Here is a 16744-nt window from a genome sequence, read left to right as displayed (position 1 = left end):
TCTGGTCAAATCCGTTTCTGGTGTTTGTTCCCCCTCCATCCCCTCCCTTACCTCAAACGGCTACACAGCTGACTCCGCACGTGAAAAAGCTGAATGCCTCAACTCTGTGTTTGCCTCTAAATCTTGTGTCCCAAACCCATCCCTCTCTGTACCCACCATACCCAGTCGTACCCTGCTGCTCCTGGACTCCGTGTCCTTTCCTCCTGACAAGGTGGAAAAGTTTCTGTCAACCCTCGACTCTGATTCTGCAACTGGACCCGACGGCATCAGCCCACGGGTCCTAAAATCCTGCTCTGCCGCTCTATCTCACCCTCTCTCTGTTCTCTTCACCCTCTCTTTTGCTCAAGGTCAACTGCCATCTGCTTGGAAATCAGCCAACATCACCGCTTTGCACAAAAAAGGTGCAAAAACAGATCCTAGCAACTACAGACCAATCAGCCTTCTCCCAATTATCAGCAAAGTCATGGAATCCATCATTGCTTCGGATATGAAATCTTTCCTCTTCTCCAATGGCTTGTCCTCTGATCATCAATTTGATTTCAGACCAGGTCACTCTACTCTGGACATGCTGCTTCTGCTGTCTCAACAATGGATGGAGGTCCTCAATGCCAAACAGGAAATTAGAGCTGTCTCCCTCGACATATCACGTGCCTTCGACACGGTCTGGCACCCCGCTCTGCTCACCAAACTCTCCTCCTTTGGTATCCATGGAAATCTCCACGCATGGCTGGCGGACTTCCTCTCTAGTCGTCGTCAACGTGTGGCCCTGAATGGGTTTCTCTCATCTCCTCTTCCTGTTCAGGCTGGAGTTCCCCAAGGCAGTGTTCTGGGCCCCGTGCTTTTTCTGGTCTTCATCAATGATCTCTCTGACTCTCTCGAAAATCCTCTCTATCTCTTTGCTGATGACTCCACTCTCTGCCGCTCCATTCCTCTTCCCTCAGATCGGCAGTCTGCTGCCTCCTCACTCTCTGAAGACCTGGACAAAATCACAGACTGGTCAAACAAGTGGAACATGTCTTTCAATCCTGACAAATCTCACACTCTTACTATGTCTCTCCGAAAAGATCGACTGGACAACCCTCCCATCTACTTTCTCAACAATCCTCTCCAAGAAGTTCTGTCGCTCAAGATTTTGGGTCTCACTATCTGCCATGATCTTTCTTGGGAAAACCACATTTCCAAGCTGGCCTCCAAAGCCAGTCGCCGACTGGGCATCCTCCGTCGTGCGAAGTCCTTCCTCGGCACACCTGAGCTCCTCACCACATACAAGGCTTTCATCCGCAGCTCAATGGAATACTGTTCTCCCCTATGGGCCGGTGCTCCTGCCTCACACCTAGCTCGGCTTCACGCTGTTGAAACCAAAGCTTTCAGAATTATTGGAATCTCCCGCGATGAAGCTATCTCTGAGGGCCTTTCACTCACTCACCGCAGGCAGGTAGGTGGTCTTTCTGTCTTCTACCGACTCCTCTCCGGCCTTGCACCCCCAGCTCTCTCTGTGCTCTGTCCCCCAAATATTCCTACAGGTCGCACAAGATCTGCCAGCAACCCTCTGATGGTTAAACTGCCGAAATCTCGGCTCTCTGCTCACCTTCACTCTTTCATTCCTCTTTTCTCCCGCCTCTGGAACAAACTCCCTCACTCCCTTCAATCCCACTCCTCCCTCCAGGTCTTTAAAACAGCTGTTCACCACCATCTCTTATCTTCCCCCATCCAAAACCTTGATCTTTTCTACCCCCGCTAATTCACCCCAGATCCACCTTGTTTGAAATTCCAACTTCTTTCCTGGAAGTCCTGGCAGTGTCCATATGTTTTATACCTCTCCCACCGCCCCCTTCCCATGCCCCCCCCCCCCCCCAAAGCCCTCGCCCTCTCTCAGATCTCTCGATGTCTCCATGTCTCTCGGTCCCTGCTCTCAAATGTTGTGTTTGTGTCCTTCCCCCTCTCTCCCCATCTTGTCTACCGCTCCCGATGTTATATGTTTTATGTGTCGGTTTGTCTTTCTGTGTGATTAATGTTCGCTCTTTCACGAGCCTCGATCTTGTATACAAAAAAAAACAAAAAAAAAAAAAAAAACGCCTTCATGCAGACAGAGCACTTGTACGGCTTCTCACCCGTGTGTGTTCTTTGATGAACAACTAAACATGATGAACGAGCAAACGCCTTCATGCATACAGAGCACTTGTATGGTTTCTCCCCAGTGTGTGATCTTTGATGCATTTTCAAATGTGAAATAAAATGGAAATCCTTGCTGCAGAATGAGCACTTGTGCGTTTTCTCAGGTTTTTCATCATCTCCATTTCTGTTTGCATGCAGTTTTTGATGTATGTTTAAAGGTGTTGATTGCGGAAAGGCTTTAGGACACAAAGTACACTTGTACGGCTTCTCACCCGTGTGTTCTTTCATGAACATCTAAATGTTGAGATCTGGCGAACACATTCATGCAGAGAGAGCATTTGTATGGTCTCTCACCCGTGTGTGTTCTTTCGTGTATTTTCAATTGCGAGATAAAAGTGAAAGCCTTGTTACAGAGCGAGCACTTGCATGGCTTCTCAGGCCGGTCACAATCTCCATTTGCGCTCGCGTGTATTCTTTGATGGAGGTTTAAATGTGATGATTGTGGAAAGGCTTTAGGACACAAAGAACACTTGTACGGCTTCTCACCCGTGTGTGTTCGTTGATGAACATTTAAACATGATGAACGAGCAAACGCCTTCATGCAGAGAGAGCACTTGTACGGTTTCTCACCCGTGTGCGTTCTTTGATGTTCACATAAATGTGAAGAACGAGCAAACGCCTTCATGCAGATCGTACACTTGTACGGCTTCTCACCCATGTGTATTCGTTGATGAACATTTAAACATGATGAACGAGCAAACACCTTCATGCAGAGAGAGCACTTGAATGGTTTCTCACCCGTGTGCGTTCTTTGATGTTTACATAAATGTGAAGAACTACTAAACGCTTTGTTGCAGATAGAGCACTTGTACGGCTTCTCACCCGTGTGCATTCTTTGATGAAGATTTAAATGTGAAGAACTACGAAACGCCTTCATGCAGATAGAGCAATTGAACAGCTTCTCACCCGTGTGTATTATTTGATGTGTTTTCAATTGCGAGATGAAAGCAAAAGTCTTGCTGCAGATTGAGCACTTGTGTGCCTTCTTGCGTTGGTTTCCATTTGCGATGTTGTACTTGTGTGGTCTCTCACTTCCTTGGTTATTCTTGATGGTCTCTGTACAACTCTTGCAAGTGTGGTAGGAAGACACAGTTTCTTGACAAGCGTTCTGGGACATGTGTGGATTGAAAACTTCCAGGTCAAAGACCTGGGAACACTTGCAACAACAAACGAGTTTCTTTTGTTTTTCTGTAAAGAAAAAAGCATCACACATTAATTCCAACTTTGAAAATGTAGCATAATCGACAAGTATTTCACTCAATTTGGATTGAACGTTGCCCATAATTCTGTCTTCCATTCAAGAGAGTCACTCCAGATTAAGGATTCAACAATGGAAGCATTTTGGACCTGCCCAAATGGATCAGACATTTTCTGAGCACAAACAAACTACCTTAACAGAAGGTATTGTTATGTCAGGTGGGATAGAGGAATATCTAGAGCCAGGTAGATCTGCATAGGTAGGTACTCGACTGTCGCGATAGGGAATCTACCTGTAATAAGTTCTATGTTTAGCCCGGATGTCGGTACAAGTCGTATCTGTGTCCCTGCCGCGAGGGGGTGGGGCGTGCTAAGTAGTGCAGGGATTATGGATAAAATTCCTTCGTTTGTCATTCCCCCTGTCGCCAATCCAGTGTCCATTATGGCAACGCACTCATTTAGGCACTGAGATAGGTCCCTTAGTGCACACATTAATTAAATCCCCTCCGTTACAAAAAGACTTACAGGAAAGACGAGCAGGAAGCGGCCGCGTACAATGCTGGCGTGGGCGTCAAACATCGTGCAAGGCAGTCTATAGCCACGCCCAGGTAACGTGTGATTGGTTGAGGCGGAAGGCGCGAACATTCGGCCAGTCAGGGCGGAAGGCGCCAAACGACCATTTAGAAACAGGTCGCTAGTTGGAGGACAAGCGCCAGTGACGTCGGAAGGTGGGACAGACCAGAAAGAAGGAAGGAACGGATTGGGAACGCGCCAGAATTGACGTCACAGGGCGAGTGACAAAACGTCTCGTTCACGGGCATTCTGGCGCTTCGCTCTTCGTTCTGCGTTTGTGCTGGTCCGTTCGTTCGGAGTTCTTCATTCTTTGTTGGTTTGAAGCTCTTCGTTCTTCACTTTTCGCTCGGTTGAGGCATCTCTGAGTTTGAGGCTCTTCGTCCTGGGGTTCTGGCTTGTGCTTCGCGTGTTCGGTGATCGGCTTGGCTGCTTATTCTTCCCTGCATTCCTCCCTGATGGTCGTTGGCGTCGTCCCTGAATCTTCGTGGTGCTTTTGGTTCTTCGTGGTGCTTTGGTGCTGGGAGCGAGGTTCGGTGCTGCGAGCAAACGGACCTCGCGTGCGAGCGGAGCGCACAAACGAGGCGGACTGAGGCCTTCTTCGCACCAGCATCGGAGACGGACGGAGCCACGTTGGATGACGGACACACCATACAGACAGATAAGCTCGCACACACAGACGCGCACTACACGACGATTCTTTTATTTAATTCATTTCCTTTGTCCTGTTGTTAAGTCTGGTGTGGGGACGTCCCGATTTAGGACATTTATTTACAGGCGCGTTATTTTCCTGTCCCCCTATTAATTGTAAATAAACCCTTGTATTATTTTCCTTTCATTCAAAATCCTGCGTTCGTTTTGAGTTTATTCCCTGCAGGATCGAGGGCTGCCATCGGGGCGTCAGGTAAGCGCTTACCGCTTCTTCCTCTTCATTCTTCCTCCCGTGCTTTTATAGTCGAATCCGCATTGATCGTCGCCTCAAGTAAAGCCGTTCGGTCATCTCCAATCCTAAGGTATTAACCGAGGGATTCGCACGACAGTATTAAATTTTTCTGGACAATGCATAGCAACGAAAAAGTTTACTTAGGCTAAGAGTTACTGCCTGAAACGTCACCTTATCCTTGCTTCCTATGGCAAGCAGCACACTTTGATCAACATTCCGTGAAATACATCCATTGCTCAACCCGTCTGGCAATGTAGAAAGATTTTCAGAGCTTTTGCCTCTGCGATGTCCAAAAAGGAGATGTGGGATAAAGGGTTACTGGCCCACTATGGATAAAAATACCCCACAGTGATGTAAAATGGTATTTTAATTAGCTCAGGGATTATGTTAATTAATCCCTTGTATGTTGTTCCCTCTGCGATTTATCCCTTTGTCCCTTATGGCACCGAATTAGACACGAGTTAGAATCGCACATTTAATGGCACTCAATAACAAAACATACCGGAAGCCAGGACGTTAAGCCCTACCACTGACAATCCCGACTTTGGAGGCACACACAGGACGGGCAGGCCGAGGCCATGCCCCGAGGAGCAGTGATTGGCCAGGGTTCTTGATCGACAGGACTGGTAAGAAGCAACTCGCTGATTGGCGAGGAGGACAAATGACATTGTGGCGGACACAATGCCAGCGGGTCATAATTCCGCGCACCAGTGGGTGACGCGAGCGACCGGACGTGGAAGCAAGGCTCGAGCCACGCCCGGAGCAAAGGAGTCATGAGGCTAAGGGTTGAACTGGAATACATGCCCCGCCTTTCGGCCGACCGGCCACGCCCGGGGGCAAGGCGTGGCCTCGGGATATATACGCGGGCTCGAAAGTCGAGCCCGCCCAGTGCTTACGTGCGAGCATAGAATAAAGTGTTTGGTTTTGTTCAACGCGTGGTGCCCTACCTTCTTGGCAAACGAATTGTGTGTGCATAGCACCACAACATAAGAGTCTGGGTGATAAAAGAACAGGCAAGCGGACATTTCGCTCTCTTCTTCTTTGCTCCACTCTTCTTCTTCGCTTCTCTCTGCTCTCTGCTCTCTGCTCTCTGTGTCTGGTCTGGTCTGGATCATGGCAGTCGGCATTGATCCCTCTCGTTCTGGACAATAAAGCAAACGATTGTGCTTGGACGACGGGCTCCAGGAAGCGATCGGACCGACCATGTTCAGAGACACCACTTGCAGACGTGCAGAGGCAGAGCCGTGGACCGAGGGCTGCAGTTTCCCACCAAAGACGACGAAGACAGGCACGGCTGGAGGAGCGAGCTGCAGTGCTGCACGCAGCCCTTTCGATTCGTGCGGAAGGCCTGTTGCGCACTAGCGGGCATGGCCTAGTGAACGAGGGCGTATGGAGGGTCCAGCAGCGCGGGAGTGAGCAGATTTCCCGCCAACACCAGAGCCGCGTCCAGACTGCGCGCCCGAGGCCTGAATGATTCCTGACAAGACCCCACCAGTGATCAGAGTTAAGTGCACCCACACACACATTCTTTTCAGTTATCTTTCCCTGTGTCCGCATTTCAAGTCTGTTTGTGAACTCTGGTTTAGCAGTTTTCGTTTTATCGTGTTTTTCTTTGTGACTGGCATCTCATTAATAAAGCCGGCATTTTTGTACATTTTAATCTCGCCTCGGTTTGAGTTTATTTATTGCAGGGTTTGGAGACTGCCGGTGGGATCCATGCAGGTAGGGTGCTCTTCAGCATCAACTTCCTCCCCCTCATCCTCCTCTTTCTCCTCGCCGCATGTATTAACTCCGCCACATATTGAACTGAACGCTTCGGAGTAACAGCTTGTTTAGCTATCCGTTCCTTGGAAAGATTTTAAATCGCCAGAAACGTGACAATATATTTACACAGCAAGGCTTCACAGTTGGTAAACCAGTATAAACTATGTAGGTTTATTTCATTTTCTTAGCCGAAGATGAAAAGGAACTTTCTCAGCTCATGTCCTTGCTTCGTCTGATGTTTTTCATATAACTGGCGCGATATATCTAATTATGAAAACGCAACTGTTAACGTGAATAGGTCCTCCCCTATTCAAGCTTACACAGAGAATGTGGTCAATGTATGTGCTAAATACTGATAGGTCTTCATGATTATAAGATTATAAAGATTATTGCAATATTCACTTGAAAAACCCACATCTTTCCCTTTACAAACAGGCAAGTGGCCTCTGGTGTGCAGGACAGGGGGGAAGGCCCATCCCACTTCAAAGTCACCGGGAGAGATTCCCCCCTCCTTTCCCCTGTGTCTTATCCACCCGGCATGCACGGGAGTGTTTTCAAGCAAGCTTGGATGTAAACAACCACTTGAACTGGATTTCTGTGCCACCAATCGAATTGCACAAGTTTTGATCAATTTCAATTAAATTTAACCACCACAAGTTTTATCTTGTGGCAGTTGATCGAGGTGCTTTCTCCACCATTCGAACAATCCTTCGCTGCAATCTTCAGTCAAGTTTTCTCTTGCGGCCACGACCACGTCCAGGGAGGTTGGCTACAACGCCATGGGCCTTAAACTTCCTGATAACATTTCGTACGGTGGACACAGAAACATCAAGGTCTCCGGAGATGGACTTGTAGCCTTGAGATTGTCCATGCTTGGCTGCAATCTTGTGTCTGACTTCCGCAGACAATTCTATGGTTTTATTTATTTTCTCCCTGCTCATTGCAGTACACACAGTGAGACAAAACAGCAGAATGACTCCTTTTCTCCATTCAAACTGGATAAATGAGTGATTTTTTTTATTGCAAGCACCTGCAACTCACCATAGGTGAGTTCAATTCCAGAGTAAAGGAGAATCGCCTACTTGAAATCTAATTATTTCTAACAACTTCTTGGAGGTGCCAATAATATTGTCCGGACCATTTTAGGATTTCTGTGCTGAATAAGCTAAGGTTTCGTAATTTTTTCAGCTTTTTTTGTTTTGTTCCACTGAAAACCAAAGAAATACATATGTAGATACCAAAAGATTTTTTAATTTCAACAATTTTCTGGAAGAAATTTTCTCCTCAAAGTGTCCTCCCCGCTTTCTTGCCATTCCAACTCTTACCTCCATCTTCTTAAATCTTCTTCCTCACTCTGCCCCCTCCCCCCTCAAACAACACATCACTGTGCCTCATCCAATCACCATCAAACCTTTTATCCTCCTCATCCTTCCGTTTGTCCTAGCTCTTCTAAAATTTCCGACACACAATCAACAGCTCTCCCTACCCCCCTCCTCCTCTTCCTCATCTTACCCTACCCGCCTCTCCCCTGTCCTGTATCCGATGCTCCCCCTTCCTCTTCGTTAACGGTAGGGACCTCAAACATCCAGGGCCTTCGCTCAAACCTGATTGATCTCTCCACACAGGTTGCTTCTGACAAACCAGACCTGATCTGCTGAACAGAAACATTCCTCCTTCAAGATGTTTCCTTTTTTTTTTTTTTTTTTCTTTTTTTCTGTATACAGAATCGAGGTTCGTGATAGAGCTAACATTTATCACACAAACAAATCAAACAGACACACAAAGTATATAATAAGGGGAGCGGTCGACAAGATGGGGAGAGAAGGGGAAGCACACAAACACAACATTTGAGAGCAGGGACATCGGGAGACCTGTGGGAGGAAGAGGGCTTGGAGGGAGGAGGGATGGGGAAGATTTGGAGGGGAGGGGTGATTTTGTATTCTAGAAAGTGTTGTACGATTAATAGGGAACGAACATTTATTGCAAAATGAGTTTCTTGTGACCTTCGAGTCAAAGATACGTTTAAGGACGCTGGAGGGGGAGGGGGGAGTTGGAGTGCCAGTGAGTTTAGGGAATGTAGGAAAGAGGAACTGTAAGAGATGGAATTTTTTTTTTGAATGAATAGATTTGGTGAGCAAGTCGAAAGCACCCTTTTAAAGAAGAAAAAGAAAAAGGTGTTATAATATACGACAGAATACATCACTTCAGGGGAAAGTTTAAACATTTTAAAATTGAACAGTGAAAACTATCTGGGGAAATGGGGGTGAAACACGTGGTCGAAGAACGAATGAATGAATAAGAACAATGAATAAACGAATAAGAAGAACAAAGAAGGAAATGTTTTGTTTTGTTTTTTTGTTTTTTTTGAGTTGAGATTTTAAACAAGGAAGTATGGGGTGAAAGGACTGGGAAAAACTGAGAGAAAGAAAGTAATTGGACCACAATCGACCGCTGAGAGAAAAACAAAGCTTCAAAGTAGGACACAAGGTACTCGGCCTCAAAAAACGCGGCACGAAATAACCGACGATTTTTTTAATGCAGGTATGAAAGATTAACAACGAGAATCTTCCTAGGGACACACTATAGGTACACACAACGAAAGATAAATACAGTTTCGACAAAAATAAAATTGTGAACAATTACTTAACTTCGAGAGCGTGGAGAGCGTGTGCAGCTTCGAAAAACCGTGCCGTCGCCCATCGACGAGTCTCTGATTCGTTAATATCTCTCCCTGGTTATTCCCTCCTCTGGTATGATAGACCAGATCTGAGTCCTGGAGGTGGGGTTACAATCTTTATCAAAAACTCTCTTCCTCACTCTCCCTGCACTGCCCTCTCTCCACCTCACCCCCAGGAGTACCTCTGGCTACGGCTTCCCCTTCGCTCCAACCTTTTGTTCATCTGTGTATTGTACCGTCCACCAAACAGTGATGAGTCCATCTACATCTCGCTGTCTGATATCATGGACCAACTTCCATCTACTCATCCCAACTCTCTCTTCCTCATATGTGGTGATTTCAACTGTCATAATGCCAGCTGGCTGGGTGTGGGTTCCTCTCTCACCAGCCAGGGCACCTCAGCAAAGGACTTCTGCGACCAACTGGGACTGACACAATCTGTCAATTTCCCGACCTGGATCTCAGTCAACAGAGCATCTTCTCTTTTAGACTTGGTTACGATAAACTTCCCTGCAAATGTCTGCTGCTCTTCTTATGCTCCAATCGGTTCATCTGACCATATGCTTGTTAAAGTGGACATCTCTATGGCCACTCAGAGAGCCTCCTCAGCGCCGACGAGTCTGACATTTCACTCAGGCTGACTGGCACGGTCTTGAAGCAGCCATCAATAATCTGGACTGGTCTCCCATCTCCACTGCCTCTGACATCAACTCTTCCTGGGAATTCTTCCAAAGTAAATTGCTCTCTCTCATGCACAGATTTATCCCATCTCGTCTTCAGTTGTCATATCCTTCCTCCCGTCCATGGTACACGGAATATTGTGGTGAGGCAGTTGCCCTGAAACAACTTGCCTTCGCCTCCTGGCACAGGAGAGCCAGGAAACACCATCTCCATACTCTCAAAAATGAACTCTAAAACCTGTCTCCCTCTTCCAAATCCTGGTGGCATCTGGTCAAACCTGTTTCTGGTGTTTGTTCCTCCTCCATCCTCTCCCTTACCTCAAATGGCTACACAGCTGACTGGTCCTAAAATCCTGCTCTGCCGCTCCTTCACACCCTCTCTGTTCTCTTCACCCTCTCTTTTGCTCAAGGTCATCTGCCATCAGCTTGGAAATCAGCCATCATTACCGCTTTACACAAAAAATGTGCAAAAACAGATCCTTGCAACTGCAGACCAATCAGCCTGCTCCCAATTCTCAGCAAAGCCATGGAATCCATCATTGCTTCTGATATCAAATCCTTCCTCTTCTCCAATGGCTTGATCTCTGATCATCAATTTGGTTTCAGACCAGTTCACTCTACTCTGGCCATACTGCTTCTGCTGTCTCAACAATGGATGGAGGTCCTCAATGCCAAACAGGAAATCAGAACCGTCTCCCTTGACATATCACGTGCCTTCGATACGGTCTGGCACCCGGCCCTGCTCACCAAACTCTCCTCCTATGGTATCCATGGAAATCTCCACGCATGGCTTGCCTACTTCCTCTCTGGTCGTCGTCAACGTGTGGCCCTGAATGGATATCTCTCATCTCCCCTTCCTGTTCAGGCTGGAGTTCCCCAAGGAACTTGCTGATGACTCCACTCTCTGTCGCTCGATACCTCAACCCTCAGATCGGCAGTCTGCAGCCTCCTCACTCTCTGCAGACCTTGACAAAATCACAGACTAGTCAAACACGTGGAACATGTCTTTCAATCCTGACAAATCTCACACTCTCACTTTGTCTCTCTGAAAAGACCGACTGGACAACCCTCCCATCTACTTTCTCAACAATCCTCTCCAAGAAGTTCTGTCACTCAAGCTTTTGGGTCTCACTATCTGCCATGATATTTCCTGGGAAAACCACATTTCCAAGATGGCCTCCAAAGCCAGTCACCAACTGGGCATCCTCCGTCGTGCGAAGTCCTTCCTTGGCACATCTGAGCTCCTCACCACATACAAGGCTTTCATCTGCAGCTCAATGGAATACTGTTCTCCCCTCTGGGCCGGTGCTCCTGCCTCACAACTAGCTCGGCTTCACGCTGTTGAAACCAAAGCTTTCAGAATCATTGGAATCTCCCGTGATGACGCTAACTCCGAGGGCATTTCACTCGCTCACCGCAGGCAGGTTGGTGGTCTTTCTGTCTTCTACCGACTCCTCTCCGGCCTAGCTCCCCGAGCTCTGTGTGTGCTCGGTGCCTGAAATATTCCTACAGGTCACACAAGATCTGCCAGAAACCCTCTTTGGTGAAACTGCCAAAATCAAGACTCTCTGCTCACCTTCACTCTTTCATTCCTCTTTTCTCCCACCTCTGGAACAAACTCCCTCACTCTCTTCACTCCGTCCAGGTCTTTAAAACAGCTGTTCACCACCATCTCTCGTCTTCCCCCATCCAAAACCTTGATCTTTTCTACCCCTGCTAATTCACCCCAGATCCACTTTTTTGAAATGCCGACTTCTTTCCTGGAAGTCCTAGCAGTGTTCAGGTGCTTTATACCTCTTCCACCCTCCACCCCCCCCCCTGCCCCTCTTCCCATGCCTACTCCCCCTCAGCCCTCTCCCTCCCACATTTCTCCCGATGTCCCTGCTCTCAAATGTTCTGCTTGTGTGCTTCACTTTCTCTCCCCATCTTGTCTCCCACTCCCTTTATTATACGTATTATGTGTCGGTTTTTTTTTTTTTGTGAGTAATGTTAGCTCTTATACGAGCCTCGATCTTGTATACAACTAACAAAAAAAACAAAAAAAAACAGAGGAATTGTTAAGTTCTATCAGATGGCCAATGAAATGACAACAACGGTTTTCCAGAAAAACAGTGAGGGTCAAAACTGTAACCAATCTTACTATAAGTCACCAAATGTCCGTCCGTCTGTCCGTTCGAAGGTACCGCAAAAACGGCTGAACCGATCGCAACGATATTTTGGGTGGGTAATCCTGGGACCCCCTGGAGTAAAATAGTCCATATTGTTTTTCCAATTTCAGCTTTGGTCTCCAGCATTTTCAGGTTTGGACTCCCGCATAACGTTATTTTCCCGGGTACCGCACAAACGGCTGCACCTATCGCAACCTGACGAATGAAACACACAGTTAAAAATAATGACCTCGGACAAAGACCTTTTATAAGGACATGGGTTGAATCCCTGCTTGAGAGAATGCCAACCCCCTCACCGCCATCACGGTCATCTCTCCAACCCACAATCCCACGAGATATGCGGAAAGGACGACCCAAAACCAATTATCTTCTTTTTGATTCGTATATAAACATCCTTTTAAAGTAAATAATGACCTCGGCCAAAGTTCAAACGACGTGGGTTTCACCTCTACATGAGAGAATTCCACATAGCTATTTGGGCGGTGTATAAGCTAACAGATCGCTGTCTCCATCAATCTTGCCAAGGCCGTAACACCTATCGGCTCAAAATCCTTTTAACTGTTGACTTGGTAGTTTTTACAACGAGCAACGGTACCCGCCCTATGGGCGGAGCTTCAATTGGGAAGCCCAAATGATAAGGCAAAATATCAGAAATTGAAGGTTTTTTTATTTAAAATGATTCATATAAACATCCGTTGAATCATATCACATGTAAATCATCAAAATCTAAACAGTACATGGCGCCCATTTTGAAAAAAGATTGAATTCTGCAAAACGGAAGCGGCCGCTACACGTCTTTCTCAGTCGCACGTTTGTGTGTGAAGAGTGTGCGACGAATCTGTAACACGGAAGCGGCCGCTACACCTGTTTCTCAGTTGCTTTGCACACGCTGCCGTGTTACTTCGGAGCCGCACGTTTATATCGGAAAAGTTCATCAGGAGTTGATCTACTCTCTCCTGGTACGTATAATTTCAATAAAAGCCACATCACTATTCATGTCGGTAAATATTATTCCATTGTGTTTGGAAAAACTGGAAATTTGGAAAACTTAGAAAAATTGGAAAAACAATCTAGCCTATTTTACTCCAGGGGGTCCTAGGATTACCCACCCAAAATATCGTGGATTTTCAATTTCAGCCCATAAAAACTGATCTAAGATGTTGGAGGAAAGTGTCCAGGTTTACTGCATTGCAGTTGAGGAACGATCAGATCGTAGATGTGTTTGAGATTATCACGTAACTGGGTTACAGAACACAATTCCGCAAGATACGTAAGTAAGTTTAACAATGCGGAACTAGGTCACAAGTTTTTGAATTGACTGTGACAGACTTGTCCGATGTGATGAAACAATCTGGAATACGCATCTCATATCAAATGATTAGAAAGTCATTTACATGTCTTTCAAACTTGATGAATCAACGTAATTTCAATCGATTTCCAACTCTATTTCCACAGCGTGCCGTGCATTGGTGAAACTTAGATGTTTCAAACTTTGGATTAATGTGTTCAATAAACCCTTAGCAAAGGCCAGAAACACAAAGTCCAGAATGCTTTCTGGGTATTTGAAATGCATCCGATATACATGTCTCGATCACACAAACAACTCCACTTGGGTGCAAATCATTCAAATGGATTTGTAATTTTGGATTTGAACAGTCATTTTGTTATCCAAAGAACAAGTGAAACAAGTAAACAACATGACGTGTTCTCGATGAAGCTCGGCTTACCTTCGAGCAGCTGAGCAGCTTTGCTAGACTCTCTGGGAGGAGAATCACGTGCTTCCACCTTCACACGCTCATTGCTCAAAGCATCCTGGGAAGTCTGAAGAAAGGAACTTTTGAATTTTTTGGACTTAACCAGGTGAGCATCACCTGCAAACCATAAAACAGGTAGTTATTTTTTACTCTTGAATGCATTTGTATCATTGTTATTCACATTGAACTTTAATAGAAGGATTGTTGAGGTTTTTGTTGTGCAGACCTTTGACAAGTGAAGAATAATCATCAACGAACTCGGACTCCACCTTCACTTCTATAATATTGTTGTGGATATGAGAATGTTTTTATTTATTTATTGTTGTGTAATGAATTGTGGTAAAATGTCACCCTCCTTCCTGCATTTGTTGTTGTATAAAGGTCAAAGGGCGTTCCCGTAGTTAATTCCATAAAGCATACACGAAGGACACCATATATCTTTGTTGACAGTTATTTCCTTATTATGTGTATTAGGGTAAGGCCTTGTCTTCCATTAACTTAATACTCCATTGCACTGAATTACATAAGATAGATCCCCTTTCAATTCCCTCAAAGCCTCCATTACCAACTGCATTCCCCTTTTTGCATCCTTTGCCAACTGAATTGGGCAGTTTGCTGCAATTGCCGCCATTGAAAATGTGCTCGGGTCGGGGAAGAAAGGCGTGTCCCCACCTCGTCATAGAGGGGAGGAGTGAGTCAGCCCCACTCAACCAACCAAGAACAAGGGGTTGGACTTGGAGAGGGTGTGGAGAGAAACATCAAGGAGGTTCGCGAAGGTTCAGGGGCGTGGCATATATAACCCGCAGAAGACGCCCCCACCTCAGACGAGTCCTGGCCAAGCACGGGACGTCCCCACAGCGGCACGAGCAGACGATTGAGGCAGCAGATGAGTTCGGAGAAGTGCGAGAGAAGCGCGGGGAAGCCTTTGACAGAAGTGGGAAACAGAAGCGCGGGGAAGCCTTGACAGAAGTGCGAAACAAGAAGTGCAACGAAAGAGTTGCGCCCCACCAGTAGTTTTGGCTCCACCAGCAGTTGACTCCACCAGGCCGCTTCGACCCGTTACCCCGCGGGAACCAGATTGCGGTGGCATCGGTGGCCGTCGAGGTCCAGCCCGACGTCCCGTGCGGGATCAAGCCCGAACCATCTGCCCCAGCTGAACCTTCCCATTCCTCCTTCCAGCATTCATTCCTGCCATTCCATCCTTCTTGTGTACGTGAGTTTGTTTTGTTTGTCTTGTCCCAGGGAATAAGTTAAACTTGTATAGTTAAGCTAGTATTTTCACTGTGTCACCTGCTTTTTCCATTTTCCCTGTATATAACCTTGACTGCTCCTTTTGCTTTAGTGTGTGTAAATAATAAATCTTGTTATTCTTCTGTACGTCTTCTTCTTCCTCTTTACATTCGGTCGCTTTAGAGGTTTCCATATTGAATATCTGTGGCGCGATTTTGGCCAACGTCCAGGAATCGGGTTAGTCGGGGTAACTGTTAGGGCCGCGGCGCCATCCGCTCGGCAAAACAACATCCTATCCACGGTCCGTAACAATATAATCTGAAAACAAACATCCCATTGAAACAATTTTAAGGGGTATTTCTAAACAAACTCTTATAAAAGGCTTCACGCTGTTGAAACCAAAGCTTTCAGAATCATTAGAATCTCCCGCGATGAAGCCAACTCCGAGGGCCTTTCACTTACTCGCCGCAGGCAGGTTGGTGGCCTTTCTGTCTTCTACAGACTCCTCTCCGGCATTTCTCCCCCAGCTCTGTCTGTGCTCTGTGCCCCAAATATTCCTACAGGTCGCACAAGATCTGCCAGCAACCCTCTTCTGGTGAAACTACCAAAATCAAGACTCTCTGCTCACCTTCACTCTTTCATTCCTCTTTTCTCCCACCTCTGGAACAAACTCCCTCACTCTCTTCACTCCATCCAGGTCTTTAAAATAGGTGTTCACCGCCATCTCTTGTCTTCCCCCATCCAAAACCTTGATCTTTTCTACCCCCGTTAATTCACCCCAGATCCACTTTTTTGAAATACCGACTTCTTTCCTGGAAGTCCTAGCAGTGTCCATGTGTTTTATACCTCTCTCAGCCCCCCCCCCCCCCCTTCCCAGGCCTCCTCCCCCCAAGCACTCTCCCTCACACAGATCTCCCGATGTCCCTGCTCTCATATGTTGTACTTGTGTGCTTCCTTCTCTCTCCTCATCTTGTCTCCCGCTCCCTTTATCATGTGTTTTATGCGTTTGCATTTTGTGATTAATGTTAGCTCTTACACGAGCCTCAATCTTGTACACAAAAAAAAAATAATAATAATAATAATAATAACCTCAACCACAACACAAGTCCAGCAAGTAATTTCTTGACTGCTGGAATGAACGACTGAAGCTTAACTACAATAGCGGCTGCTAATGAATCAAAACAGCACAATGATCACATGATCACAGAGAACAAGGGAGACACTTAAAGAAATGGTGTAGCTGGATATTTACTTTGACGATGACACGAGTGAAGGAGAAGACAGTTTCAACAGTGGAAAGCAAGTTGGTGAGTGAAGGCCAATGAGGGCCCAAAAGTGATACGCACAGTGTGCAGATCTGATGGTAGCCGGAGCGGGGTTGATTAAAGCTTCTTCGGTCCCTTTGGAGGCCAGCTTGTTTCTTCAGGGTCTGAGTTTACTCAGCATGTAATTCTCCAAATAGGCCAAGAATTATAAGTTAAACCTGGAAAAAATTTATAACAAGCTGAAAATTTCAGGAAAGGTCCTTAAAAACGAGTTAAAAAACATACCAAAAGTCCCCGAAAATCCTCCTTGTGCTTTTCAAG

At 46.4% G+C, this 16744-nt stretch overlaps 1 protein-coding gene across 1 annotated transcript in view; it reads right to left on the bottom strand.

Moving 5' to 3' along the window:
* Positions 1-1862: 1862 nt before the first annotated feature.
* Positions 1863-16744, bottom strand: part of LOC137427311 (uncharacterized) — an 88706-nt gene continuing 73824 nt past the window's right edge. Inside the window, 3 exon segments of the mRNA XM_078777396.1 lie at positions 1863-2395; positions 2397-3363; positions 13902-14045. Of these exon segments, the coding sequence (XP_078633522.1) occupies positions 1981-2395; positions 2397-3363; positions 13902-14045 (1526 nt within the window). The 3' untranslated portion in view covers positions 1863-1980.

This window comes from Myxine glutinosa, chromosome 5 (assembly GCF_964187855.1).
Source record: "Myxine glutinosa chromosome 5, kmMyxGlut1.1, whole genome shotgun sequence".
Lineage (NCBI taxonomy): Eukaryota > Metazoa > Chordata > Myxini > Myxiniformes > Myxinidae > Myxine > Myxine glutinosa.
Note: the sequence above shows the minus strand (reverse complement) of the source record. Positions and strands in the feature narration are given on the sequence as shown.